Source organism: Chionomys nivalis, chromosome 6 (genome assembly GCF_950005125.1).
Source record: "Chionomys nivalis chromosome 6, mChiNiv1.1, whole genome shotgun sequence".
NCBI classification, from domain to species: Eukaryota; Metazoa; Chordata; class Mammalia; order Rodentia; family Cricetidae; genus Chionomys; species Chionomys nivalis.
Genome location: NC_080091.1, coordinates 89,764,920 through 89,792,416, shown reverse-complemented (window position 1 = coordinate 89,792,416; position 27,497 = coordinate 89,764,920). Strand labels below are relative to the sequence as shown.

The 27,497-nt window shown below is 40.8% G+C and overlaps 1 protein-coding gene and 1 pseudogene across 2 annotated transcripts in view; one reads left to right on the top strand and one right to left on the bottom strand.

Annotated features, from left to right (window-relative positions):
• Uso1 (USO1 vesicle transport factor) overlaps window positions 1-27,497 on the bottom strand; it is a 66,436-nt gene that overhangs the window by 4,228 nt on the left and 34,711 nt on the right. The window contains exons 10-22 of one of the 2 annotated variants that reach the window (XM_057771648.1): window positions 23,919-24,059; window positions 21,476-21,564; window positions 20,921-21,075; window positions 19,829-20,040; window positions 18,460-18,480; window positions 12,229-12,339; window positions 11,853-11,971; window positions 11,545-11,726; window positions 11,060-11,181; window positions 5,243-5,381; window positions 4,369-4,532; window positions 3,054-3,140; window positions 282-380 (exon numbers count right to left, since the gene is read on the bottom strand). In XM_057771648.1, coding sequence (XP_057627631.1) covers window positions 282-380; window positions 3,054-3,140; window positions 4,369-4,532; window positions 5,243-5,381; window positions 11,060-11,181; window positions 11,545-11,726; window positions 11,853-11,971; window positions 12,229-12,339; window positions 18,460-18,480; window positions 19,829-20,040; window positions 20,921-21,075; window positions 21,476-21,564; window positions 23,919-24,059 — 1,641 coding nt within the window. The remainder of the gene's footprint in view (window positions 1-281; window positions 381-3,053; window positions 3,141-4,368; window positions 4,533-5,242; window positions 5,382-11,059; window positions 11,182-11,544; window positions 11,727-11,852; window positions 11,972-12,228; window positions 12,340-18,459; window positions 18,481-19,828; window positions 20,041-20,920; window positions 21,076-21,475; window positions 21,565-23,918; window positions 24,060-27,497) is intronic. The other variant, XM_057771649.1, reaches the window with a different exon arrangement.
• On the top strand, window positions 5,763-7,057 carry LOC130875594 (KH domain-containing, RNA-binding, signal transduction-associated protein 1-like; annotated as a pseudogene).

Here is a 27,497-nt window from a genome sequence, read left to right as displayed (position 1 = left end):
TATAGCAGTAAGGAAGCTGTCGGCTTGGAAGAACAGTGATGGAAATGGATGCTACACCAGTAAAATAAACCATTCAGTAACTTAATGAATCCATACAGCAATAAAAAGAAAACAAAAAGAGAAAGAGAGGAAGAGAGAAAGAGAGGGAGGGAGGGAGAAAGAAAGAGGCTACCCTGAAGTCTCTGTCACAGGAACTCTGGCTACTGGGTCATAAAGGCTGTGGCAGAGAGAGCAGATGCCTTCATCTTCCTGCCTTCCGAAGAGAGACAAAGATGACTCACCAAGGCTTCTGCTTTCTGTAGCAGCTCACGATTTTCTGCCTGGAGTCTGGTCATCTCCAGAGACTGTGAGTTTAACTGGGACTTCAGCGCTGTCAGTTCCTGAGAATAAGAAGAGCAGAGTTGTGACAAAACAAAAAACGTCCATTTACAGGGAAAATCCTTCCTTGACCCTCTCCTCAAAAATTGATGACGCCCACGTTTTATGTTAGGTTAAAGATGGAAAATGAAACACATTTGTTTATCTCTGTTGCCTTTTGAGACCCTGTATGTTCTCCCCATGCCACCCCCTCAAAGGAAAACATAAATGGAGGAACAGGGAAGAAAGGAAATCTGACAGGCAGGTAGGCATAAGAACAGAAAATGAGCCTGGAGAATTTCAGAAGGAAATACACTGGGAAACTAGAAAGCTAGGCTGACCACAGAGAAAGCAAAGTTGGCCCCTGATTTACAAGGAATCTGTCGTCTCCTGGTGCCCTTAGATGTCCTAAGAAGAACAGTGAAAGTGGGGCTTAAACACTGAGGGCTGGTTCACAGTCTATTCGTGAGAGAGCCATCAGATCCCTGCCAGTGCTCATGGGTCCTACTACTCCTGGCGGAAGCCTACAGACTTAACATTCGCAACTGCAGAACTGGACAGCTCTAGGGTAGGGGCCACCAAACATGACAGCAGCAGTGCTACCAAGAAATGAGCCAAGAAATTAGAGTTTATGTTGTTTAACTTTCTAATGTTTATTGCCCTCCTCCGCCCAAGTACAATGCTAGAGAAGTAATTAAAATGGTGGCTCCCATGCAGTGGTGCTCCGTGCTCCTCAGGCCACGGGGCAGAGTCTGGAGATGTGTCTGCTGCTGAACTATGGCACGTGACTAGTGATCGTCCTCTGTTCTGCCTCTTATGCCTATCATGCACACATACACCTCTTCTGTAATTGCTCTCCACTTTATTTTCTGACAGTCTCTCATTGAACCTGGAGCATGCTGTCATGCTGTTTTGTGTTTTGGCTAGCCTGGCCATCCCCCTAGCTAAGATTCCTGTCCTAAAGGCACATGACACCATGCCTGCCTTTCTCTTAAGTGGGTGCTGGGGATTCAAACTCAAGTTCTCATGCTTGTGTAGCAAACATTTTACCTACTGACTCATCTCCCCTGTTCCTATACAGCATTTTGTAAAATATAATTAAAACCCTATGTTGCTAAGCCGGACAGTGGTGGCACATGCCTTTAATCCCAGCACTTGGGAGGCAGAGGCAGGTGGATCTCTGAGTTTGAGGCCAGTCTGGTCCACAAGAGCTAGTTCCAGGACAGGCTCGAGGGCTACATCAAAACCCTGTCTCGAACCCAAAAATCAAAACAAACAAAAAACAAAACAAAAAACACCCCCAACAAAAATCCCTATGTTGCTATAAAACCCTATACAGCCATCATTTAAAAAATTGTGTATTTGCTGGGCATGATGGTACACACCTTTAATTTCGGCACTTGGGAGGAAAAGGCAGGAGGATCTCTGTGAGCTTGAGGCCAGCCTGGTCTAAATAGTGAGCTATAGGACAGTCATGGCTACACAGACAGACCCTGCCTTAAAACAACAACTAAACCCAAAAGCCACTGCATACACGTACTTATGCATGCAGGCACGCATACACTTACAAAGGAAAACTGGGGAAAGTAAAAAAACTAAAAAGCAATTAAAAAAAATATTCTATCAAAGTTTCATTGGGAAGCATAACTAAACTTTTTATTTGGAATTTCCAAAGTAAAGTGACATATTAATAACTTAATTTGTTCTAATTTAATATTTTAGCATTGGCAAACTCAGTAAATTTACCTTGCCTACACAAGCAATATTGTGAACAACTGCTGGAGACATAAAGACTATAAATGACAACTGATTTGAAGAGAAGGTCAGCTTTTAGATAAGGTCTGAGTAATTGGAGAGGTGGCTGAGTAGCTGAGAGCACTTGCTGTTCTTGCAGAGCATTTGAGATTGGCTCCCAGCACCCACATGGTCGCTCCAGTTCCAGGGGACTGGATGCCCTCTTTGGGCCTCTGTGAACACTGCATGTATGTGGTGCACATACGTTCACGCTCATGCATTTATGCAGGCAAAACATTGGTGCACATAACGTAAGCACTGATAAGTGTTAGATACTGGTGACATAATGCACCTCAGGTCACCCCTCTCAGGCAGCTCTATCTGCGAGCGAGGCCAGCTGACCGGTGGAAGAGACAGTAGGCAGCACGGCAGCACAGCCTGACTCTTCTGGTCATTTCTCTTTCCAAATAAGCATGCATTCTTTTATAACACAGAAAGAAAGAAAGAAAGAAAGAAAGAAAGAAAGAAAGAAAGAAAGAAAGAAAGAAAGAAAGAAAGAAAGAAAGAAAGAAAGAAAACAGAAAAGAGGGAGCAAAGAAGGAAGCTCAGACGAGAAGCTGGGTTAGCCAGATGACTCAGTAGCTGACTTCCTGAGACCAAGCCTAGGATCCTCGTGGCAGAGGGAGAGAACCAACTCCTTCAAGCTGTCCTGACTTCTAGATGTGCATGTGCACACATGTATAGCACAAAATAAATAAATGTAAGAAATTTAAAACCAACCAATAAAAGACGAAACAACTTTACTGTCAAGGTAAACACACCTTCTGGATTTTCAAAGCTGTCTTAATTACCAAATTTCATTAGTCCTGGCAATGGAGTTCTAGAACAATACAACTGCAGGGTTTTACTCTACTGGAACTGAAACAAAACAGAACAGAACTGGGCTCAAGCTAGAAAATTACCTGTTTTAATTCTACAACTTGCTCGGAATCTCTGGGTGAAGCTGCTGCTGACGCCTGTGCATTTCCAGCAGACACTTGTGAAGATTTCTACAATTGGTAGAGGAACAAACTGTGAAATTAGTTAGATCTGAAGAGAAAGGAAAGCCAAAGCAGACAAACACACAGCCAAGTCTTACAGAAGCTCACCAAAAGATTTCACATGAAGATTTTAATTCTTTTATGTAAGATTCTATTTCAACACAGCACTTGCTGACTGTCTATAGCTTCCCTCAGCTTTAGAAGTTAGACTTACACCAAGTGAGTCATTACATCTAAACAAGTACCCGAAGTAGTAAGGGGTAAAAGCATAAAAACAAGTATTTCCTGAACTCCTTCCTCATTAGAAAAAGCTATCTCAGCCGGGCGGTGGTGGCGCACGCCTTTAATCCCAGCACTCGGGAGGCAGAGGCAGGTGGATCTCTGTGAGTTCGAGACCAGCCTGGTCTACAAGAGCTAGTTCTAGGACAGGCTCCAAAACCACAGAGAAACCCTGTCTCGAAAAAAAGAAAAGAAAAACCTATCTCGTTTTAAGTGTGAGAAGTCCGTGAGATGGCTCAACATGCAAAGACATTGTCATCGAGCCTGACAATAAGACTTTGACTCCTGAGACCTACACAGTCAAAGGAGAACCAGCTCCTGAAAACTGTCCTTTGGCCTCCACCCTGAGGCTTGAGTGCCCTTGCCTGAACACCCCCCCCCCCACAGTCTCTAAACCACATCATCATTTTTAAAGAAATAATCCCCATCACTTAAGAAAGAAAAAAAAGCAAGCCTTTAATCCTAGCAGTATTTAATCCTAGAAGTAGTGGGTTCCAGGAAAGGCAGGGCCACAGAGACGCTGTCTCCAGAGTAAATGAGCTTGTGCAGTGGCCTCATTTTAATCTCGGCACCCAGGACACAGAGGCAGGAGACCTCTGTGAGCTCAAGGCTAACATGGCCCACATAGTGAGTTTAGAAGCATTAAGCCAGGCTTGGAGACACACATCTGTGATTCCAGCCCTTGGAAGGTGAAGGCAGGAGGATCAGGAATTCAAGATCACCTGTGATGGCTGAGACTGTAAAAATAAGAACAGGGCTCGGAATGGTGGTATGTAATTTTCAATCTAGCTCTCAGGATATCTGTGAGTTCGAGGCCGGCCTGGCCTATATGAGTTCCAGACCAGTTAGAGCTCCACAGTGAGCTCTGTCTCAAAACAAAACAAACACATAAACCCAAAAGCAAACAAGATGATGAGATCTTGATCTTATTTATACCTCCTTTTCAACATCTACTCACCAAATTTTCTATCAAAGAGTCCTTTTCGGCTAGCTGGCTTTGTAAGAGCCCCTGCTGACTTTTTAGCTCTTCCACCTCTTCCCTCAGCCGACTGATTTCTTCTGGCTGTATGCCATTCACCTGAGTCCCATCACCATGGGAACCTTGATGGTGATTGTCTTTTCCTGTTAAACAGGCACAACATTGGGCAAGCTGCTATCAAACAAGCTTTCTGCCATTGGGACTAGAAGACTATAAATAAGATCACACAAGACTCCAGGGGATGTCTTTTTAGCCCAGGAAACCAGCAGGGCGATCACAGGGGTGCTTCCCTCTTGCCAAGTAAAGGAGAGTTTACAAGGTCAGGTCCAGACCCCAGCAGCACCCAAATGCCCATGTACAACCACAGACAATAGCAACTTATATGAAAACCACCCTTTGAAAATGAGAGATGTGACTTCTTGCCTATCTGCTTGGTACTGAACTAGAACTTTATAGAGAGAGGATATTTCATTTAATTTTTTAGATGATATGAATGCTATTATTCAACTTTGGAATAGAAGCAACTGAAATACTCTATCAACCAATCTCAAACAGCCTATGGCTTAGGTTCACCTGGGGAGCTTGTAATCATGAGTCAAAACTGTGTCACCAGGGTCAACAGTCACTGGATCAGACAATCAAGCAGGAAGCTAAAGACTGGACCTCAAACTGGAAAGATCTGGTCTTAGTTATTTTGTTTTCTCGAGACAGGGTCTCTCCGTCTTTAAGGGTCTTTCTGTATTAAGTTCTAACTTGAGAGTTCGTCACCGTGGCTACGGTTCAGGAACAACAGGTCCACAGAGACTCTATCTGTCCAGCTGAGGACAGAGTGACCTGGACACCCTTCACTCACCGAGCTGGACTTTAAGGAGATTATACTGATCCTTGTGCTGCTGAATCTGAGACGCCTGCTGTGTGACTGCAGTCTGAAGCTGTTCGTTTTGACATTTCAATGTAGAAACTTGCTGCTTCAATTCTTCCAGCTGTAGGTCCTGTGAAACAAAATATAGTCAGATATTCTCATTTCCTACTAACTAACACTATGTACACAAATAAAATAAAATTTAAAAAAGACCAGTATGTTAAAATACCTAATGTTTCCAAAATCAACCAATAATTAAGCTTTAGGACTTGAATATAAGTGCAAAGCCAATCATCATCCAGAGGTTTCAATCAAAGCTCCACTGGGGAGACCATGGCACAGCCTGCAATTTCACCGCTAGTATCTAAGAAAACCAAATGGAAAAAACAAAGAAAAAAACCAAAGTTCTCTCTCGCTGGGTCACCTTCAGTCACTGTCGCTCCCGCTTTTCCATCCCAGCCAACCGCTTCAGCACTGCATCCCTTCCTCCCTCGCGCCGCACATTCTCCCCATGCAGCGCAGGAACGACCCAGCCGCGCGCGCCTTACTCGGTCCTCGGGCGGCAACGGCCCCATGGACCCTTCAGGTGTCCACCCCTGGGTGTGTCAGACCTCAACTTGGCCGTCACCACTGCCACACCGGTCACCGGAGAGGCAGAGGTGGACCTAAAGGGGGCGTACGGGCCTTGCCCGCCACGCTGCTGCTGCCTCCCTCAGCCATGGATCCCGAAAAGACTGTCCCGTGGGTTCCGCACCTATCAGCCACAGCTATGGCCAAGATGGGGCCCCACGATGGGGCCGGAGAGTAAGTACCTGCCCGAACTCATGGCTGAGAAGGGCTCCCTCAACCTTTCACTCACAACATGCAGCTCTTGTCCATAGAAATTGAGAAGATTCAGAAGGGAGAGTCAAAAAGAGACAACGAGGAGAATTATTTGGATTTGTTTTCTCATAAGAACATGAAACTGAAAGAACGGGTACTGATACCTATCAAGCAGGATCCAAAGTTCAATTTTGTGGGGAACATTCTTGGACCACAAGGAAACACAACCAAAAGACTCCGGAAAGAGATTGGTGCAAAGATCTCTGTTCAAAGTGAGAGACAAAGCCAAGGAAGAAGAGCTTCACAAGGCCCATTTAAATATGGATCTGCATGTCTTCACTGAAGTCTCTGGACCCCTCTGTGAGGCTTATTGCTCTTATGGCCCATGCCGTGGAGGAAGTCAAGTAATTTCTAGTACCAGATATAATGATGATATCTGCCAGGAGCAGTTTCTAGAACTGTCCTACTTGGAGTTCCTGAACCCTCTCGTGGTCGTGGGGTACCAGTGAGAGGACAAGGAGCTGCCCCGCCTCCTCCATCTGTTCCCAGAGGTCGTGGTCCCACCTCGAGGGGCTTTGGCTCGTGGGAGCCCAGTGAGAGGTGTCCAACACCATGAGCTCGGACAGCAGGCACCCAGAGAATACCTTTACCTCCAGCACCTGCAGCAGAAACCTACGAAGAGTGTGGAGATGATGCTACATATACAGAACAGAGTTATGAAGGATATGAAGGCTATTACAGCCAGAGCCAGGGAGTCAGAATAGTATGACTATGGACATGGGGAGCTTCAAGATTCTTATGAAGCTTATGGACATGATGATTGGAATGGGACCAGGCCATCACTGAAGGACCCCCCAAGGTAGGCCAGTGAAGGGATCATACAGAGAACACGAACAGGAAGGGAAAACATCAGTTATGAGCAAAGTTGTTAGTGATTTCTTGTATCCTAGGATTCCTGTTGCTTTAACCACTACAGACAAGTAACTGTCTTAGTGTTTTTCTTCGTGGTCCCATTCTTTTTTTTTTTTTTTTAAATTTTTTTTTTATTTATTTATTATGTATACAATATTCTGTCTGTGTGTATGCCTACAGGCCAGAAGAGGGCACCAGACCCCATTACAGATGGTTGTGAGCCACCATGTGGTTGCTGGGAATTGAACTCAGGACCTTTGGAAGAGCAGGCAATGCTCTTAACCACTGAGCCATCTCTCCAGCCCTGTATGTAGTATTTTAAAAAGAGTTAAAATAGATTTAGGATATCAAAATTTTTAAGTGTGTAGATCCTTTTTTCTTTGTTGTTTAAACAGTGTACCTTTTAGAATAAAAAAGAAGTGGAGCAAACACACGCACACAAACATGTCAGTTTCAGAAGTGGCATTGCTTGCTTAAAGGTTCTGAAGCAAAGGCTTGTTAACTTTTTCTTAGTTTTGATTTGAGGCACCCCATAAAGCCATATTTGCAGAATCTCAAACTAGGCTACATTTCAAAATTCAGGGCTGCTTACGATGTAAAATCAGTGTTGACGGCAGTAGGCACCACCATGTAAAAGTGAGCTCAGACGGCTCTAAAAGTGTTCCCTTTAAAAGCACATGGTGCTTGAATCTTAAGGTTAAATTTTAATATGAAAGATCCTCATGAAATAGTTAATGCAATTTTTAACATTAACTGACTTAAAACAACAACAAAATTAGGTTTGTAAGACTGATCTTTTCATTATGTGGGTTTTGAAACCTAGCCCCAGACATACAGGGTTTAGAGATACTTAGTGTGTGTGGGGGAGGGGTAGAGTCTGACTAAGAATGATGGGGGAGAGGAGTTAGTCACCTAAATGAAATTTGACGTAGTACTTTTTAGCCACAATCTTTTCAGATTATCAGTAGCACTGATAATCAAATTTTCAGTATTTAAAATGTCAAGAGGATTTTTTTTTTTTTTTTTTTTTTGATTTTCGAGACAGGGTTTCTCTGTAGCTTTTGGAGCCTGTCCTGGAACTAGCTCTTGTAGACCAGGCTGGCCTCGAACTCCCAGAGATCCGCCTGCCTCTGCCTCCCGAGTGCTGGGATTAAAGGCGTGCGCCACCACGGCCCGGCGTCAAGAGGATTTTGTCCATCTGCGATTCTGCACTTCATGAAAAACTCACTTGGACACTGGGGCCAAAAACTGATGATGTGCATTGAACTGATCATTGTCAATTTTGAACTGTTCTTAAGGAAGTCAAATATGTCTCAACACTAGCATGATATAAAAAGGCACATTGCAGCTGAATGAAAACGGATTCGAAATCCACTTTGTACATAAGTTAAAGTCCTAATGATCTGTACCATCCTCCCATTTTGTTCTCAGAAGATTAAACGCTACATGTGTTAAGTCTGCCTAAATAGGTAGCTTAAACTTATGTCAAAATGTCTGTAGCAGTTTGTCAATAAAGTTTAGTCCTTTTTTAATAAAAAACAAAAAACAAACAAAAACTCATTTTGAGGTCATGAACTAGGTAAAAAATGTATACCAAACTACTTAAGAAACTTAGCAAATGAAGATATACATACACATCTATGTTATTTACTTGATAATGTATGTGTGAGTATGTACATGGGCACATGTGTGAAGTCAGAGGAGAAGAATCCCACACTTCTGGTATCTTTGGACATCTGCACTCATGTGCACATACCCCCCCCCACACTCATAATTTAAAATAATAAAAAGAAAAGAAATGGGGCACAAGCAGGTTTGAGCTCATGTTTTCTAAACTTGCCACAGTCAGTTCACATATATTTGTAGAACACTTAGATAACTAATTTTCTATACTTATACTTATTTTCTTACTAATTTCTTACTACTATACAATTTTCACAATCATAATTTAAAAAACAATTTGTGTGTGCATCTATGTGCCTGTGAATGCACGTGTACCTGTGTGTGCGTGCATGTGCGCACATGCACGCATGTGTAGGCCACAAGAGGGCACCGGGCACTGCCCTCTGTCATACTACACTTACTGCAGTGACACATCTCTCCCTGAACTTAGGGCTCATGTTTCCTTGACTAGGCTGAATCCTTCTTTGTTCTGCTCAAAGCTGGGGTTACAGGAGCACTAGGCACCTCGTCTGTTATGTGGGTGTTGACATTCCAGCCCTGGTCTTCTTGACTCATCTTTCCAGCTGTACAGCTACAATCTTAATGCTCACTTAATCAAGCATATGTTATATAAATCGTATCAAATTTTTATTTATTTATTTTGTCCATGATATTTATTGAGTTCTACATTTTTCTCTGCTCCCCTTCCCGACTCTTCCCTTCCCCTTCAACCCTCCCCCAAGGTCCCCACGCTCCCACTTTACTCAGGAGATCTTGTCCTTTTTATACTTTCTACTTCCCGTGTAGATTATCATATCAAATGTTTTTAACACTAAAGTTAATTTCCACTTTTCAAAATGATAAATTTTATTGTGTAAGTATATTTGCTAATTTGACAGTTTTTTTGAGAATTTCCTTAGGATGAATTTTTAAATGTCATTCAAAGAATATAAACATTTTTATAGTTCTAGATGTTTATTAAGTCTAGCAGTATTTAAGTGGTGAGAATGTATAAAATGTTAATTTTATAAATAAGTCAGTAATTATGTCAAAAGACTCTTTTCTTTCTAAATCAACTGTATCAGCTCCAAATGTAAGCTATGCACCACATTCCAAAAATTTATCTTGTATTCATTCAAAAATATTATATTCATAAACTAAAAATGACTATATTTAAGACATAGATTAAAAATCTGTATGTAACTGGGATAGTTTGATGACTCAAATTTCGAGCAAAGATTGATTCTAGTTTATTGATTTGGTTGAACACTGAAAGGCTGAGTGCAAACACTAAGCATACAACTCTATTATCACTCACAAATTTTCAATCTCAATATATATTGTGAGGAAGAAAAAACAACAACATAGAGGTAAGAAGATAAACCTCCCCCACATGTGCTGTCACACTTCTTTTAATGACATTGGAATTGTAACGACATCATAATCTAATTTTCCAGATAATACTATAATCATTTACTACATATCATGATAAGAAATGAAACAACATTTTAAAGGACAAAACAGAGGCTTAAAGTGAGCAATAGAACGTGAGTAAAGGACACCAACTAGCATTCTGAATGGCTGAAAATAGCGTTCTGATCATCACCTACTCTATGGAGCTGCCTGTTTAACAGGACCACACTCGGCTGCCCACCACAGAAACCTGGGGATCACACTTTACCATTTCTGCAGAGAAACATGACCAAGTCCTGCTAGGCTTTAACTTCAGTTTCCACACTTCAAGTCTGTCCCTGCCACACCAGAGAGTATGAGCTTTCCATTGTCACTAAGGCAGATGCACTCACAGTCTGTTCTACAATTACTAAGAATTGCTGGGAGAATTCACTAAGTCACAGATTCCCCATTTATCCTAAAGCGAATATAGTTAGTCACTACTTACAGATGTTGTGAAGACAAAATGAAACAGTATTTAAAATAGATGCCAAGTTCACAGAACGCAGCAAACATCAACATCACTGCTACCACCAGTGTCCTAACCTCCTTCCCTTGCCAACCACCACAATAACCTCCTTCCTGAACTCCCTCCCTCTAGTTTTTACCCTCAAACTTCTCCTTCACACAGCCAGGAGCTACAGCAGACTCACTGCACTGTACGCCATCTCCTGCCTCTCTTCTAGAGAACTATCTACACCCAGGTTCCTTCAGAGCTCATCCTGACCCTTTGATTAACTTCAGCGCTAGGTTTAATCTGCTGTAGCATATATATGCCACAATAATACAGGTGTGTTTTTCACCTGGAAATGACAAGAGAATCCATTTGATCCATATTTGGATCTATAACATCCTGCACAGTGCCTAGCAGGTAGTAAGTACTCAATTTAATGAACAGGTGCTTTCAGAAATAATGTTTACTTTCTGCATCCCTCCCCCACTTGAAATACTGGTACTTACTTGCTCACGAATCATATTCTTATAGTGAGTCACAATGTTGTCATGCTGTTCTAATGTTTTCTTTACCTCCTCCTCTTTCTTATCTTCTTCACTGGACTTATAAATAGCCTTAGTAATAACACCTGTAAAAGAAAACGTACTTAAACTCTGTACTGAATGGCTTTCTGTGGTTCTGCAGACTGAATTCAGGGCTCCAGAAGAGTTAGGTATGCTCTCTTTCTAGCTAAATTTTAAGCACTGTAAACACAACTTAATTTTAAGAATCTAATGAGTGAAAGTAGTCCAACTCATGACAGTCATGCAATACTTTCTAATCTTACAGAATCCATCCAGTCTTTCCATGTGCTGCAGATGAACTTCCCGGCTCATCACTCGTCCACATCCAGAAAGACACATACGCACGCACGCATGCACGCAAGCACACACACACACACACACACGTGCACCCACAATGGCTTTGGGTCAGTGCAACCCTCACAGCTTACCTTCAAGTTCTTTCACCAGCTTTGTAAACTCATGATCAAATATCATGTATTCTGGACTCGGGAAGTTTGGCTGGGGTTTCTGGGATGCTCTGGAGTATAACTCGTGTTTGCTAATAAATCCTAGTTTCTCTATGAAATTCTCTTTGCCAATCCTCTTCTCTATTAGTTGCTTTAGTTTCTCTCTACATAAATAAATATATGAGATGCTTAAAAAAACTGCAAAGTCATAAGCTTGGTTTATTTACACTTTAGCAAAAAAAAGTATCATTATCTCTGGATGATTAGAGGGCCATTATGCTCTTACTTACTTCATGTAGTTTTCTAGTGAATTATCATTGAAATAAATAGAAATGCCCAAAAGAAGGGCACATAAGCCTTGGACCAACTGTTCTTCCTCTCCGAGATTTTCTGCAATTTGTCCTGTAAGCTGACATCTTTGTTAAGGAGTTAATGATTTATAGTAATCTGAATTTAATACATAATCTTAAGATTCTCTACAAGAAAATATATATATATATCTCCAATCTAGCTATAAAGAACTACACATACATACAGAGAGAGAGAGACAGAAGAAAGAGCGAGAACTTAAGCATGCATCATTATATATCCATAACATTTTCAAGTTTCAACAGAAGCTGAGGATGTAAGTTACTTACATGTACGACACCAAAGCATAAAGGATACGAATGGAACATTGGCCGAATTGTGAAGGAAGTGTGTTACTGCAATGGGACAGTTGCTCAGCCAGGTACAAAGCAACATTAATAACCCAACTCTTGTCTGTATTTTGCTTCCCTGCAAAATAAATTGGCAGAAACCACTTTGTATTTATTATTTTTTCAAACTCACAGTCGGCTTAAGATCCCTTTCCTTTCGTGAAAAAAGAACTGAAGCATTGTGAGATGTGTAGGGAGTCAGACTTAAAAAACTGAACAAAAGAATACATTTTTGTGTCTACCACAAGATGCACTTCCCCAAATAAACACAGTGCAGACATTAGAATTAATTTATATGCACCAATACAAGTGGTTATTTAAAATAGCAGTGGTGGCTGGGCTGGGAATATTGTTCAGTTGGTACAGTGCTTGTCTACATGTACAAAGCTCTGGTTCCATCCTCAGCATTGAGCAAACCCGGATATGGTGGTGCATGCCTGTAATCTTAGCACTTGGGAGACAAAGACAGGAGAATCATAAGCTCAAAGTCACCCTGGACCGCACAGTGAGTTCAAGGCCAGCCTGAGTTACCCGAGGATCTGTATCAATAAATAAATCGTAGTAGCAAAAGATGTTATACTACGAACAAAATTATAATGTGGGAGCTTTAAAACACCAATCCCAAGACAAACGATCAAAAATAAATGTTTCACATCCAGTTGAGTGAGCAAAGAGGTGGGAAGGATCTGGGGGAAGCCAGGGGAAGGAAAACATGATCAAAACATATTGGATAAAAAAAAATTTTATTGCAAAATAAATAAAACAAAAAATAAATGCTCCAAATTAATATTTTAATCTTTTTTAAATTAGCAAAATGGAAGAGATTTTATTGAGAAGTATAAGTGCAAGGTAGGCAGATTTACTGCAAGAGAACCTCAGTCAGAATTTTAAAAGCAAATTCTGATTAAAAAAAAAATAAATTCTTCCTTCTTGAAAAAAAAAAAACGAAAAAAGGGCATAAAAAAGCCATTTAGTCAAATTCCAAAAGAATGTATTACTCTCAATAAAAAAATGAAAGCCCACACTGCAAGCCTAGTGACAGCAGGCCAGAAGAGACGTCTCAGACAGAACTAAGTGGGTGCGCTCACTAGCACCAAGAACATCTTGAACATACTGACTTCACTGCTGCCAAGATCAGGTGTCCAACAAGAACACGGTTTTTGAAATTTTAATACAACATACATAAATCTCCACATACAATGTTATTTATAGCCTTATTTTTCTTTTTAAAGAACAAAATCTGAAATAAAATAATCAAAGCCAGAATAATAATGATTCATTTGGGAGAATTTTCAGAAATATACAAATTATAATTATTCAAAGAAATGAGGCAGAAATAAACTTAAATTAACTATCACTATGCTTTTCAAATTTTTTTTTTTTTTTAAACCACATTTACGTTGGGCTGTGGTGGCACACGCCTTTAATCCCAGCACTTGGAAGGTGGATCTCTGTGAGTTTGAGGCCAGCCTGGTCTATAGAGCTAGTTCCAGGACAGGCTCCAAAGCTACACAGAGAAACCCTGTTTTGAAAAAGCCAAAACCAAACCAAACCACATTACTTATTTATACGTATGTGGGACACATGTCAGTGTGTATGTGTGTGTGTGTGTGCAGGTCAGAGGACAGTATGCTTCTCTTCCATCATGTGGGTCCCAGCGACTGAACTCAGATCTTCCGGTTTTGCAGCAAGGGCTTACATCCTCTGAGCTATCTCTCTAGCCCCTCTTCAAATCCACCCAGATTATTCTAATTTCATAATCCTTGAGGTCTTGGTTTATTTATAATCTATTTTCAGGTGTTTTTTAATATTGATTAATTTCAAACTACTTTAAATGATCTTCCAAGGAGGTATCAAAATGGATTTAGGTTTTTTGTTGTTGTTGTTTTTTGAGATAGGGTTACTCTGTATCTTTGGAACCTGCCCTGGAATTCGCTCTGTAAACCAGCTGGTCTCAAACTCACAGAGATATGCCTGAACACCAGGATTAAATGTGTGCACCACACTGGCAAGCATAAATTTAGTTTTTAGGGCTGGAGAGATGGCTCAGTGGTTAAGAGCATTGCCTGCTCTTCCAAAGGTCCTGAGTTCAATTCCCAGCAACCACATGGTGGCTCACAACCATCTGTGATGAGGTCTGGTGCCCTCTTCTGGCCTAAAGGCATACAAGTAGACAGAATACTGTATACATAATAAATATTTTAAAAAATTAGTTTTTACATGATGTGCTATTTTTCCTTATGTTCATGCTTTAGCTTCCTGTTATTCACAGAAATTGGCTAGCTTAAAGCATCTTTCTCAATTGAGTACATCGCTGTTTTGCCTAGCTCCTTGATTATAATTCCTTATAGTAGTTACTGTGTTGACAACAGATTCATCTACACTGCATATAGAGAAGAATAACTCACACAAAAATGCCAAAAGACAGATTTCTTCCTTTTTTCCCTCCTTTTAGTGCTGGAGAGTGACCTCAGGCCCTTATCCATGCAAAGGATAGGCTCTACTACCGATCTATACCTTAGGTCCCTGAAGAACTTTACTTTCGTAGAACTAAATAATCTGATTTTTAACATCATATGGAAAAATAAACTAGTGGAAATAATTAAGGATACTATGAAAGGTAGTATGAGGTGATCCTAGGTCACGGAAAAAAATGAACAGAACCAAAGTGCAGAAATGGACTTGTACAAACGAGAATTTGTGTGTGGAAAAAGTACCATACAGCCATCAGTGCGTCCTAGATAGACTAAAATACTGGATCAGCTAGATAGCTGCCTAGGAAAACCCCAGTGGGGGCTAGCAAGATGGTTCAGCAGGTAGTAGTGTATACTGTCAAGCCTGACAACTTAAGTTCAACCCCCAGACTACATGGTAGAAAGGGAGAACCTATTCCCGAAAGTTGTCTGTTGTGGAATATTAATTGAAGATATGTGACATTTGTTCTTGTGAAACATTTAATTATGATGCAAAGATGTGTTGCATTCTTTTTTTTTTTTTGATTTTCGAGTTGTGTTCCTTTTTAAAAAAAAATTTTAATTTTATGTGCATTGGTATTTTGCCATGGGTCCCCTGAAACTGGAGTTACAGACAGTTGTGAACCACCATGTAGGAGCTGGGAATTGAACCCAGGTCCTCTGAAAGAGCAGTTAGTGCTCTTAACCCCTAAGCCATCTCTCCAGCCCATGTGTCGTATGTATTCTTTTGTGTTGAATTTGTTTAACTCTGTGAAGCTGTGTTACTTTGCCTGTCTAAAAAATCTGATTGGTCTAATAAAGAGCTGAACTGCCAATAGCTAGGCAGGAGAGGGATAGACTAGGCTGGCAGGCAAAGAGAATAAACAAGAGGAGAAATCTGGGAGGAGAGATCAAGGAGCCAGAAAAGGAGGATGACAGCAGGGACCAGCCGTCCAGCTACACAGCCAGCCAGAGTCAAAAGTAAAGAACGGGTATAATAGAATAGAGAAAGATAAAAGTCCAGAGGCAAAAGGTAGCTGGAATAATTTAAGATAAAAGCTGGCTAGAAACAAGCCAAACTAACACTGGGCATTTATAAGTAAGAATAAGCCTCTGTGTGATTTATCTGGGAGCTGGGTGGCAGCCCCCAAAGAGTAAAGAGTACGAGTAAGAAAAAACAAACAAACAAAACAAAACAAACAAAACCTAACAGTTGTCCTCTGACCTCTGTACCAAGGCTAGATAGAGAGCTGGCTCAGTGGTTAAAAGCACTTGTCAAAAGAAAAATGATGTATGTGCGTGTGCATAAGCTATATCAAAAGACAACAGTTAAGCTCCTTAACTAGGCAGAGATTAGAAAATACAAAACAAGTACACACCTCTTGCCAGAGTCTACAGAACGTGAGCCATGGAAATGTGAAAACAAAAGGAGACTGAAGATATTATTCTGGGCATTCTGAGGACTCAGTCATTAAAAACCATAGATTTGAAAGGATGAAAGAAAAGCCATAAACACACACGCACAAGATTTTTGTTCCTTATGAGAGGAGGGGAAGGAGAAGAGGAGACGGAGATGTGTGTGTGTGTGTGTGTGTGTGTATGAACACACATGTACCAATGTGGTACACGGGTGTATAGAGGATGCTAAGAATCTTCCATGACTCTCTCCAAATTCTCTTTTGAGTTAAGTGAGCCTCTCACTGAACCTGCAGCTCACCTTTTTGGCTACCCTTGGTGCGGGAGAATTGTCTGTATTCTGTCAATCATGTTTTAAATAAATGCTGATTGGCCAGGCAGGAAGTATAGGTGGATCAACCATACAGGAAGTGGAGGCAGGGTGATGAGAACAGGAGAATTCTAGAAGGAGGAAACCCATTCCTCACCAGTCCAGCCCAGACCACCAAAGAAGCAAGATGTGACCTGCCCCACTGAGAAAGGTACTGAGCCATGTGGCTAACATAGATAAGAATAATGGGTTAATATAAACTACAAGAGCTAATAAGTAGCCGGAGCTAGTGGGCTAATCAGCTTATAATCTTATGGAGTCCTCTGTGTGATTTTCTCTGGGACTAAATGGCTAGGGAACTGGGCAGGGCAGAACCCCAACAAGCCGGCCCCTCATGTTACATATCCTGGCTGGTTAGGGAGTCCTTGGGATCCACCTGCCTTCAACCCTGAGTGCTGGGGTTACAGGTGCACACCACCACACTTAGTTTTCATGTCAGTACTGGGGATCAAAACGTAGGCCTTCATGTTTGTGAGGTAAGCACTTCACTCACCGAGCCGTCTCACCAGCCCTTGTTTCTGTTTGAGACAAGGTCTGCATATGTATCTCTGGCTGCTCTGAACCCTCTAATAGCAGGTTGGCCTCACATATACACTGATCTTCCTGAGTCTGCCTCCACAGTGCTGAGGTTTAAGGTGTGTACCACCACGCTCAGGCACAAATAAAATTTGAAGTTAACTCAAATAATCTTTAATATCAGCTATTATGCTTTTATAACTAAGTTTTCTAAATAAAAGCCCTTCTTATGCCTACTATGTTCATTCAAGTTGAACATTTTTGTATTGTTTATATAAACAAAAAGCTGGCACTTAAAATTTTTAAGTTTTTTTTTTTCTCATGAAAACAAGGTTCTAGAAGTTGGACATAGTAGGTCTACCTATAACCCTAGCACTGGGGAGGTAGAGGCAGGTTAGGTGCTCAAGGTCAACCTCAGCCACATAGTGAGTTCAAGGCTAGTTGGGTTAAATGAGACCTTGTTTCAAAACCAATCAAAACAAGTAGTTCTAGTGTCTTATGATCAGAATAATTTTTAGTGGTAGCTTCTAAGAACAAAGAATAAGAGCATTGATAAAATTACAAAAATAACTCTACAATTTGTGGTAAGTGGTAAAAAAAAAAAAAGCCAATCAATTGAAAACATAATGTCTGTCTTTTAAATGATTGACATTTATACTTACAAGACACATCCTAAATCAAAAATCCTGGGGCTGGAGGTGTGGCTCACTGGTAGAGCACTTGCCTAGCACATAGAAAGCCCTGAGTTTGATCCCCAGAACCACATAGGAAAACAAAGAAACAGTACCTGTGTATGAGTTGTAGCTCCACGCTACACCATACTCACACTTGAAAGGGTAACTAGCTGGACCTTATTTACTGCTGGTCGCACTGTATGACTAAAATACACGACTAGACAAGGATGTTAAGATATAAAAACTAAACCAAACTGAACATAAATAACACTCTCCCCCAGCATAGTAAAACCAATACGGTACCTGTAGCCTATAGATTATAAGCAGAATAATCCGTAATACTACATTTAAAATTATAATTACAAAAATTTTACTATTGTACATTTTATATAATGTAAGTAGTAGAAAGTCACACATTCCTCCTTCACCTACTGATTAAAAGGCATACTTTTATCCCTAAACTTGACTTTTTTAAAATTATTTTTAAGGGAAATAAAGAAACAAGCTTGGGGGAACCAAAATTGAGGAATCGGAGGGCAGTGCAAGCAACCCTGAAGCAGCCCAGGCCATAGGTTTAGTAGTCCCCATAGTCTTAGTAACCAGTCCAAGAGGGAGTGGAGGAAACTAGAGAGACACTGTGACAGACAAACTTGCCAACACACGTAAGGTGAGTAGAACAGAACTTCAAACAAGCTGTTAAAAACCAACTGCAAAACCCAAGACAAGAAGCCCGTCAGAAGAAAAGGCCTCAACTTATCAAGTATACATACCCGTCTGTCGATCTTATCACCCTGCAAATTATACATCAAACATTATTCATAAACATTGCTTTAAATTACCTAATTCCAGAAAAATCCCTCAACTATGCTCTTAGTCTCTGCAATCTAAGCTGACAGATACTTAGTGGCAACAAAGCTCTAATCTTTGATAAACTTGGCATATAAGGTTAATTTCATAGCCCTGTGATTACTTACAGGGGGTTAGCCATCACCACTGTAGGTCTTCGCATTCCACAGACATTACAGTTACAAAGGTAAGGTGCGCCTGTGGCCCATGACAGAGTTTTCACAACTTGACAGCAGTTGTTTTCAACAGTGATGGTGAGCATCCCGCATTAAGTAAGTAAAGATTTGAAAATTTTAGTTTCTTTTTTAAATCATGGGGAGTTAAGTGATGAATTGGCTACTGAAGTAAAACCAATTCAAACAGCATTCAACTCTCTTCCCATTAGTTAACTTCACCCCTAACTTCTATGAATAATGGTATTATTTCTTTAGTAAAAATGCTCAAAAAAGGCCTGTGAACTGGGGGGATATAGCTCAATGGTAGGGGGTGTTTAGTAAGCATGAAGAAAAGAGTCTACTGCCCAGCAACAGTGACAACAAAAAGTTCAAAACAAAGAAACTGCAATGCGTGATGAAATTCCACAGTGCAGGCCACTGCAGTGCTGTGGGAGCACGGAAGGGACCCTCCACGGCTAGACCAAGTAGAAAGAACAAGGGTTCATCCATAATTTAAGTCCTTCAGGACTCTGGCTTTAAATTATGCTGAAGTATGTCTTTAACTGTTCAGAAGCAAGGCTAAGTGCATGTGGGCAAACCATGGAGTAAGAGACACGTCCAGGCGCCTTGGCAAGCACCTTTCACTTGTCCTCCATAACCAGCTGAAGGAACACACACAGCCTTAGCTGTGTTCGTCTGTATCTTGCTAGGCATGTGAGAACTCAGACCCTGGAAATATACACTGCACACACTGTACATGGAATGGACTGCTACTGGGTTGTTTTATTTGGGGGGGGGGGATCAACTGCTCAGGAGAAAAGAGGGAGGCATATAACTATGATTTGCAGTTATTTTACTTTCTCTCCTTAACTGATCTGAATTCACTGAGAAGAGAAAAAAGACAGGGAAGAATCCTAGATAATTTAAGAAGAAAAGTAAAACTCAAAACAGCCCTGTGCCAAGAACTGGTGTTTTGCATGCTGAAGCCCATACATCCACTTGGTAGAACTACTGTAGAAACAGTTTGGCTTCCTCTCCACAAAACTGTCTGGTTTCAGCGAGGGCTTTCTCTCCTTGTCCACCCTGGGTCACAGACATGACAACCCTGCGGCACCTCTCAGGAGCCCGTGACCTTTACCTGGGAAAGGATGTTGGTACACTGCTGCAACAGGGACACCGGAGGGTTGCCAATGCTTGTGGCCAGCTGGACCCTGAGCAGCTGCTCCTTCTGGGTGGCGTTCCCCTGCAGCGCATGGGCGAGGGCCACAGCAGCGCACCAGTTTGAAAGAGAATCTGTAGAAAACAGACCTCCGCAGAGCAGCTGACCAGCTGAGACCGAGTTACCTGTTGCTGCAAACAGACAGAAATGTTAGGCCCTGTGGAGTAACCCCACACTCACAAGGGTCAGAAGAATCGTTTCCTACACCGGAGCAGTAAAAACACTATTATGTACTATCTAAGACTTCAAACACAAAGGGACAGATGACAGAAAGGTGTCTCCTTAAAGGGTAGCTGCACAAAGAAATATCAGAACATGATAGGCATCAGTCTGATGGTAACAACACAGAAAACTGTCTTCATGGAAAACATCATTTCTAAAACAATCGGCACATTATTTCACTACCTCTAGCATCTTACTTTCATTTATAGAAAACATCTCTATGATAATATCCTTTACAAAAATAATTTTGGTAAAATACAATTAAATAGACTTAAATTTTTGTCTACCGCCTATATTTATGTAATTAAAATGAACTCACTAAAGTTTCCAATTATTTGTGTCAAATTGCTCTTAATATGAAAACAGCCATTTAAACACATCTCAAATAAACTGAATACTGGAGAATCCATAAGTAATAGCTATACTCTATCGTAGAACAATAGACCAAAATGTTGAGTGTGACTAAGTGGTAGGATTTATCTTCATAGTACTGATTTGCTGGTGTTTATTACACACTAGGATTTGGGGTCACGGCTCTACCTGTGTAACTGCGTGTGTGTAATTTTCACAATCTTTCTAAACGCATCACACCCATGCATGGACGAGCACCACATCCTCTCACATCTTAAGAAGGAGAGAGAAGAAGAAATTCTGCAATGTAGATACAGGTGCAGTCTGACTTAGCTCTCCTCCAATCCAATCTAAGTCTTTCATCGAGTTACTAAGCACTTGTGGCTAAAACATAAGCAAAGATTCAAATATAAGCTTGAACAAAAAAACTTTACTTGCCATCAATAGTGGAGGGTAGAAGTGTTGCCACGATTTCTCCTTGTCCTTTCTGGTTTTTATATAAAAAGCACTGGAAACAGTAGAGAACAGCACAGCGTAACACAAATGGCTGCCTTTCGTTCACCATGGACATGAGAAGTACAACAATTGCTGGTCTGACAAGAGTGTAAAGAAAAGAATGAAACAGAGCATTATAACCCAAATACATCAACTACCAGTTATTTTGTTGCTTGAAGTACCATAACCAGGACTCAAGCAACAAATATTTCCATCTTCATTTCAGAAAGAAGGGAGCTGAGGCTAAGAAAGTCCTGTGATTTGTGTCAACCGAAAGGCTGGCAGTTGAACCAGGTATTAGGTACCAATAGCATACAGTCTTAATCACCAACATCCTCATACAGAAGCATAGTCTTAATGACCAATATCTTTATATTATTGGGCCATTCCACAACACACACTGACCTTTAAGAAGAGTAAGATGGGCACATGAGATCTACTAGCACCCAAACCTAAGTCTGACTTCCTCACAGGGACCTGGCATTTCCTGATTCTTACCTTGGGGGATTTGAAGGTGCATTCACAGAAGCAAAGTAGTCTTGGTTGACTTGGCAGCCTCGGATAACTTCGGATACAGTGTTTATGGTCTGTCAAGAATGAAAACAAGAAAACACTATGGAAAGTAAGTTAAGAGGGAAAAATCTATTTTCTAAGAAAACGTTACATCTTGCTCTTTTGTTTTTAAGTGTCAAAATTCAGACATGAAAAGATCAGTTAGAACATGATCATGCTGAAATGTTCTCTGGAGATTCTCCCAGGATGCCCAGCCAGGCCTCATTAAAACCAACACTCGCTGGACACAGACACACGCCTGGAATCTCAACACTGGGGGGCGAGAGGAAGGAGAAACATAAGTTGAAGGCCAGCCTCATTTCCACAGCATGTCTGTGGGCTCCATGAGACCAGATCATAACTAAAACCAAACAGAAGATTTGACTGCATGCAGTTTGAAGCCTCATGAAAACTAAAATAATAATGTACTGTAAGAGGTGAGACTTATCCCCCAGTCCTAGCAAATCAGAGAAAAGCTTTAAAATAAGATCAATGGACACACTTAAAATACAACATAATGAACGTTCAATTTAAAGATTAAGTTGAAAACAACCTCTAAGAAATGACAATGAAAAGAAAAACTATATTTCAGAGCAGTGTTGCACATAATAAACACATGTCATTATTATCAACTAAAAATTCCTTTTAAAGATATCTGTAGGTTAAAAACATTTACAAATTTGTTAACAAAGTTCCAGCAGAACAGAAAAGATGTTATCAAGGAAGAGCAGCCACTGTCCTAGGTGAAGAGAGCGTGCCCACAGGAGGAAAGGGTCATCACTGCTGGGATGGGGACGAAACCCACAGTTAGCATCAGTAGTTTTCAGAAAACTAGAATTAAAGAAAAGATCCAAAAATAAAAAAAGCAGACTGTAACGTCAGCACTCAAGAAGCCGAGGCTGGAGCACTATCTGGAGTTCAAGGCTGGCCTAGGTAAGAGTGATATCCTGTCTCACAAATGTTATATCTCTACATAAATCCTACTAATTTTAACACACATTTCAAAAAACAATCCTGGCATGACAGAAAGAAGCAAAATAAGAGAACTGTGGGACTGGGGTAGGGGTTGGAGACAAGACTGACTTAAAGCAGAGAGAAATGATGTGCGGTTCCCCTCTGTATGCTGTGAATACCACTGATTAATAAAGAAGCTGCTTTGGGCCTATAGAAAGGGTAGAATAGAGCTAGGCAGGGAAAACTAAACTGAATGCTGGGAGAAAGAAGGTGGAGTCAGGGAGATACTATGTAGCTGCCACAGGGGAAAGATGCAAGTTGCTAGCTGGAACCTTGCCCGTAGGCCACAAACTTCATAAATTATAAAATAATGGAAATGGATTAATTCTAGATGTAAGAGCTAGCCAATTAGAAACTAGAGGTAAAAGGCCCAAGCAGTGATTTAATTAATACAGTTACTGAGTGATTATTTCAGGTCTGAATGAGTGAGTGGCCTCCTACAACAAATTGGCACACCAACATAGTCAACTATAACCATTTAAAACCTGAGAAAACTTAAAAAAGAATTCTAGACATAAAAGAACAGAGTTAAGCACAGCTTCTTGGTAGCCAGCAATTATTTTTTTCAGATGGACTCTGATGGCAGCGAGTTTGAGAGAGGTCTTTCTGACTCAGCATTGGCAGCGAAAACCGTGTGGCTCCTTAAGAGGGCTTCCTGGTTCAACAGCACGAATGGCTCTCTATTTTGGGAGGTCCAGCTACAGAGCATTTAAGTGGGATCTGTGAGCAGAGTGCTACAATTTGCTTAATGGCAACACAGACTTGTGTGCCTAAAAATGAGGCAATGTACATGACTCTCAGAGGCAGTGAACATGCCTCTGCCATGCTGTACTTGGTGGAGCAAGCAGACTGGGCTGTGTTGGCCCTAGCTATGCCTGCTTAGCATTTAAAAAAAGAGTGCTTTTGGTCAGAAAATAATTACAAATACACAATAAAGACAGATTCAGATAAAAAAAGATCTCTAAATAGGTCACAGTGTTGGATAAATGTACATAGGCTTGGGAGAGAGAAGAAAAAGAGTATAGGGAATTATAAAAAGAAGTAAATAGTATTTTTTAAAAAATAAAGCAAAGTTTTTAAAGAGTGACAGAGTACAGACACAGATTAAAAGAAATAAAGAAAAATAAGCCACATAAAGATGGAAAATACACAGAGTCTGGATTATGAATATTACTGTGTTTTCTTTGAATTTTTTGACTGTTGTGCTAAGTACAGAGAGACACTTCATTGTACATGCTGCTAGGCTAAACCAACATATCTGCTTTAGAGGGCTCTTGACTTCAAAATTTGGGTTTAAGGATAAGTTTCCTTCAATTAGTGTCTAATTCCTAGGATTCCCAACTCCTAGAGTGGCCTCTGTCTTTCCCTCGTTTACCTCGGTCAGGATATCAGCAGGAATTCCCGTAGCCATCAGGATGGTGCAAAGCTGCTGCAGTAACCCACATTGGAACATGGCCTTCTGGCAGCTGCTGGTTGCACCAGGGGGGTTGGTAGGAGACACTAGTACTCGGACAAGCTGTGAACAAGATAAAATTTGTCTTTTAAAGATTTGCAGCAGGGTATGGTATTGCATACCAGGGAGGTAGAGGCAGGAGGAGACCCTGTCTCAAAATCATTTGTAGAGGCGTGAGATAAAGCTGACCCCCGCGGACAGAACCATCTGTTGGGGTATTCCCTAATATGCTCACCAGAGCTAAGCATGGCCCCTTTCTCCTATGGCAACAGTGTTAGTACTTTGCTATGTGCTTAATGCTGTCCCTCTCAGGTGATCTGAACTCTCACAGAATAGTATCTGCTTCAGTCATTTCTGGACTGAAACAACAAACACAATATTTACAAATAAGACATATTCAATACAAAATTGAATTCAGGTACAAGATGGCAGGCTCCTAGCAGAGAAAAACTATCTAAAGACAGAGTGGGTCTGAAACAGACAGCCTGAGTTCCATGACTTTCTCTAACCCTGGAGATAAAGAGGCTAAAGCTAACAGCTGGAGGCCTGACAGAGACTCATACACTAGGTGGGGCTGGTTTCATTATTAAATCCCTACAGTTCCATGATTACTCTGAATCCTTTTTTTTAATAGATTTATTTATTTATTATGTATACAACTTTCTGCTTCCATGTATGCCCACACGCCAGAGGAGGGTACCAGATCTCATTACAGATGGTTTGGAGTCACCTTGTGGTTGCTGGGAATTGAACTCAGGACCTCTGGAAGAAAAGACAGTGCTCTTAACCACTGAGCCATCTCTCCAGCCCCCAATTACTCTGAATCTTAACACTAAGTTTCAGAAACAAACCATTATTTAGGCCTAATTACATCTTCAAAATAACTAAACAATGGCTTATATTTTTACAAACTAGTCATATGATTTATATGAAAAAACTTTTTATACCCAATATAATACATATATATGAGAAAACTTACTTAACAAAAGTGCCAGACAAATGTCATGCATGACTTTATAGCAGATATGCTGAAGAATTCAACTAAAACACTAACATCACTACAGACATGACTATCACAGATTCTGTTTCCCTGATAAAGATGACTTTCTGGAGAGGGGCAGAGAGGCATTGAATTAATTAATGAAAAAAGAAAAGATCTGAAAGTGGTGGTTTTGCTAGGTGTAGTGGCACATCTTAAATCTCAGCACTCAGGAGACAGTCAGGCCAGGGCCACACAGTGAGAACCTATCAATAAAGTCAGAGAGAGCAAACGAGGAGAGAGAGAGAGACAGAGAGAGAGACAGAGAGAGAAAGAGAGGGAGAGACAGAGAGAGAGAGCGTGAGCCAGCCAACTCCTCAGAGGAAAAGCTCTAACCTCCTCTCCCCCAAGAATATTAGTTCCAGTTTTCAAAGGCTTAGGATTATAACTGTAACAATGAATATAATGAAACAGTTCCATCAGGGGCATAGCTATTCTAACGAAAACAATGGTGCACTTTCAGATAAGCAAACCTAAATAAAACTGGAGAGAGACACTGCAGATGCTCTAAAAAGACCAACTGCAGCTGCAAAGTCATGAACTCAACTACTCCTTCTCTGAGGTGGAGAAAATATTATGATGTACGAATCTCAGGTCCTTTGCCTTGGAGTCCATGGTCTTCACTTAGCATGTGAAAGGGACATTTCAGTGAGGGAGGCAAGGCAGGTTTATCCACTTGTTTTATTTTTCGAGACAGGGTTTCTCTGTGTAGCCCTGGCTGTCCTGAACTCATTCTATAGATCAGGCTACCCTTGAACTCACAAAGATCCTCTGCCTTCCAAGTGCTAGGATTAAAGGTGCATGCCACCGCCCAGCTGTTGATCTACTTTTTTAAAGTTAAAAAACAAAACAAAACCCTACAACAAACCTACATATAGATGTACTTTATAATACACAGCATAAAATATACATATATATGTAGTTCATAATACATAGAACTATAATGCATTTCTCTGTGTACTTCAACTTTTTAGGCAGTAATATACTTGTCTTGGAACTCTGTAGACTAGGCTGGCCTTGAACTCAGAGATCCCTTTGAGCCTGCCTCCCAAGACTGCAATTAAAGGTGTGCACCATCATGCCTAGCCAGTAAGACAATTTTTAAACCGATCTTTCTTTAAAATAATTCTAAAATTTTCTTTTCTTTTCTTTTTTGGTGTTAAGTAAATTGGAAATAGGACTGAGATTCAGAGAGAGAGAGAGAGAGAGAGAGAGAGAGAGAGAGAGAGAGAGAGAGAGAGAGAGTGTTAAGATGAAATGTTCTTCAAGAGAAAGCTAACTCTTGTTTTTTTGTTTTTTAATTTTTTTTTTATTGGCACTGAGGACCCAACCCAGAGCCTTGTGCTTCCTAATCAAGTACTCTACCTCGGAGCTAAATCCCCAAACCCTATTTTTAAATTTTTATTGTGTGTGGGGGGGAAACTATATGAATGAACAGGCCGTGTGTTTGTTGGTGTGTGAAGAGGCCAGAAGAGGGCATCAGATCTCTGAAACTTGGAGTTACCAGCAAATGTGTGCTCCCTAATATAAATGCTAGAACCAAGTCTGGGTCCTCTGGAAGAGCAGCGAATGTTTTTTTTTTATATATATTTTTATTTATTACGTATACAATATTCTGTCTGTGTATGCCTGCAGGCCAGAAGAGGGCACCAGACCTCATTACAGATGGTTGTGAGCTACCATGTGGTTGCTGGGAATTGAACTCAGGACCTTTGGAAGAGCAGGCAATGCTCTTAACCGCTGAGCCATCTCTCCAGCCCGAGCAGCGAATGTTTTTAACCACTGAGCCATCTCTCTAGCCCCTCAAAAATTCTTTACATGGTCCTCTATGTCATAACACAGCTATACCACTCCAGGTCCAAAGGACACAGAGACATTTGCATATCGGTGGTCACTGCAACACCATGCACAAGTTAAGTTAGGGAACCAACTTGAGTGTCCAACAGCAGATGATTGATTACAAATTTGGAATATATACAAAAAAGATTTCTCTCAACCATAAAATGTGAAGGTATGTTAACCAAGAGATAGTTCAGTGGTTAAGAGCACTTACTGCTCTTGCAGAGGACACAAGTTTGATTCTCAGCCCCTGAATCTGTGGTGACTCAAAATTCCCTGTTAACTCCAGCTTCAGGGTCTCCAACACTCTATTTTGGCCTTCATAGGCACCCATACACAAGTGGCATACATACTCTCACACATACAGATATAAATAAAAATAAAATAAACTTTAAAAAAATAATGGTATTTATTTGTAGGAAAGTTAATCCAGCTAGAGATAGCCATGTTAAATGAATAGGCCAGTCATAGAAAAGAGTAACATCAAACATTTTTTGTCATTTGTGGTTTTTAGACTTCTTTTTAAAAAATTTTTTAATGTGTAGCCCAGGCTGGCCTCGAACTCGTGATCCTCCTGCCTCTGCCTCCTTCAGCAACTCCTACTGGTGTATGCCACTATAACC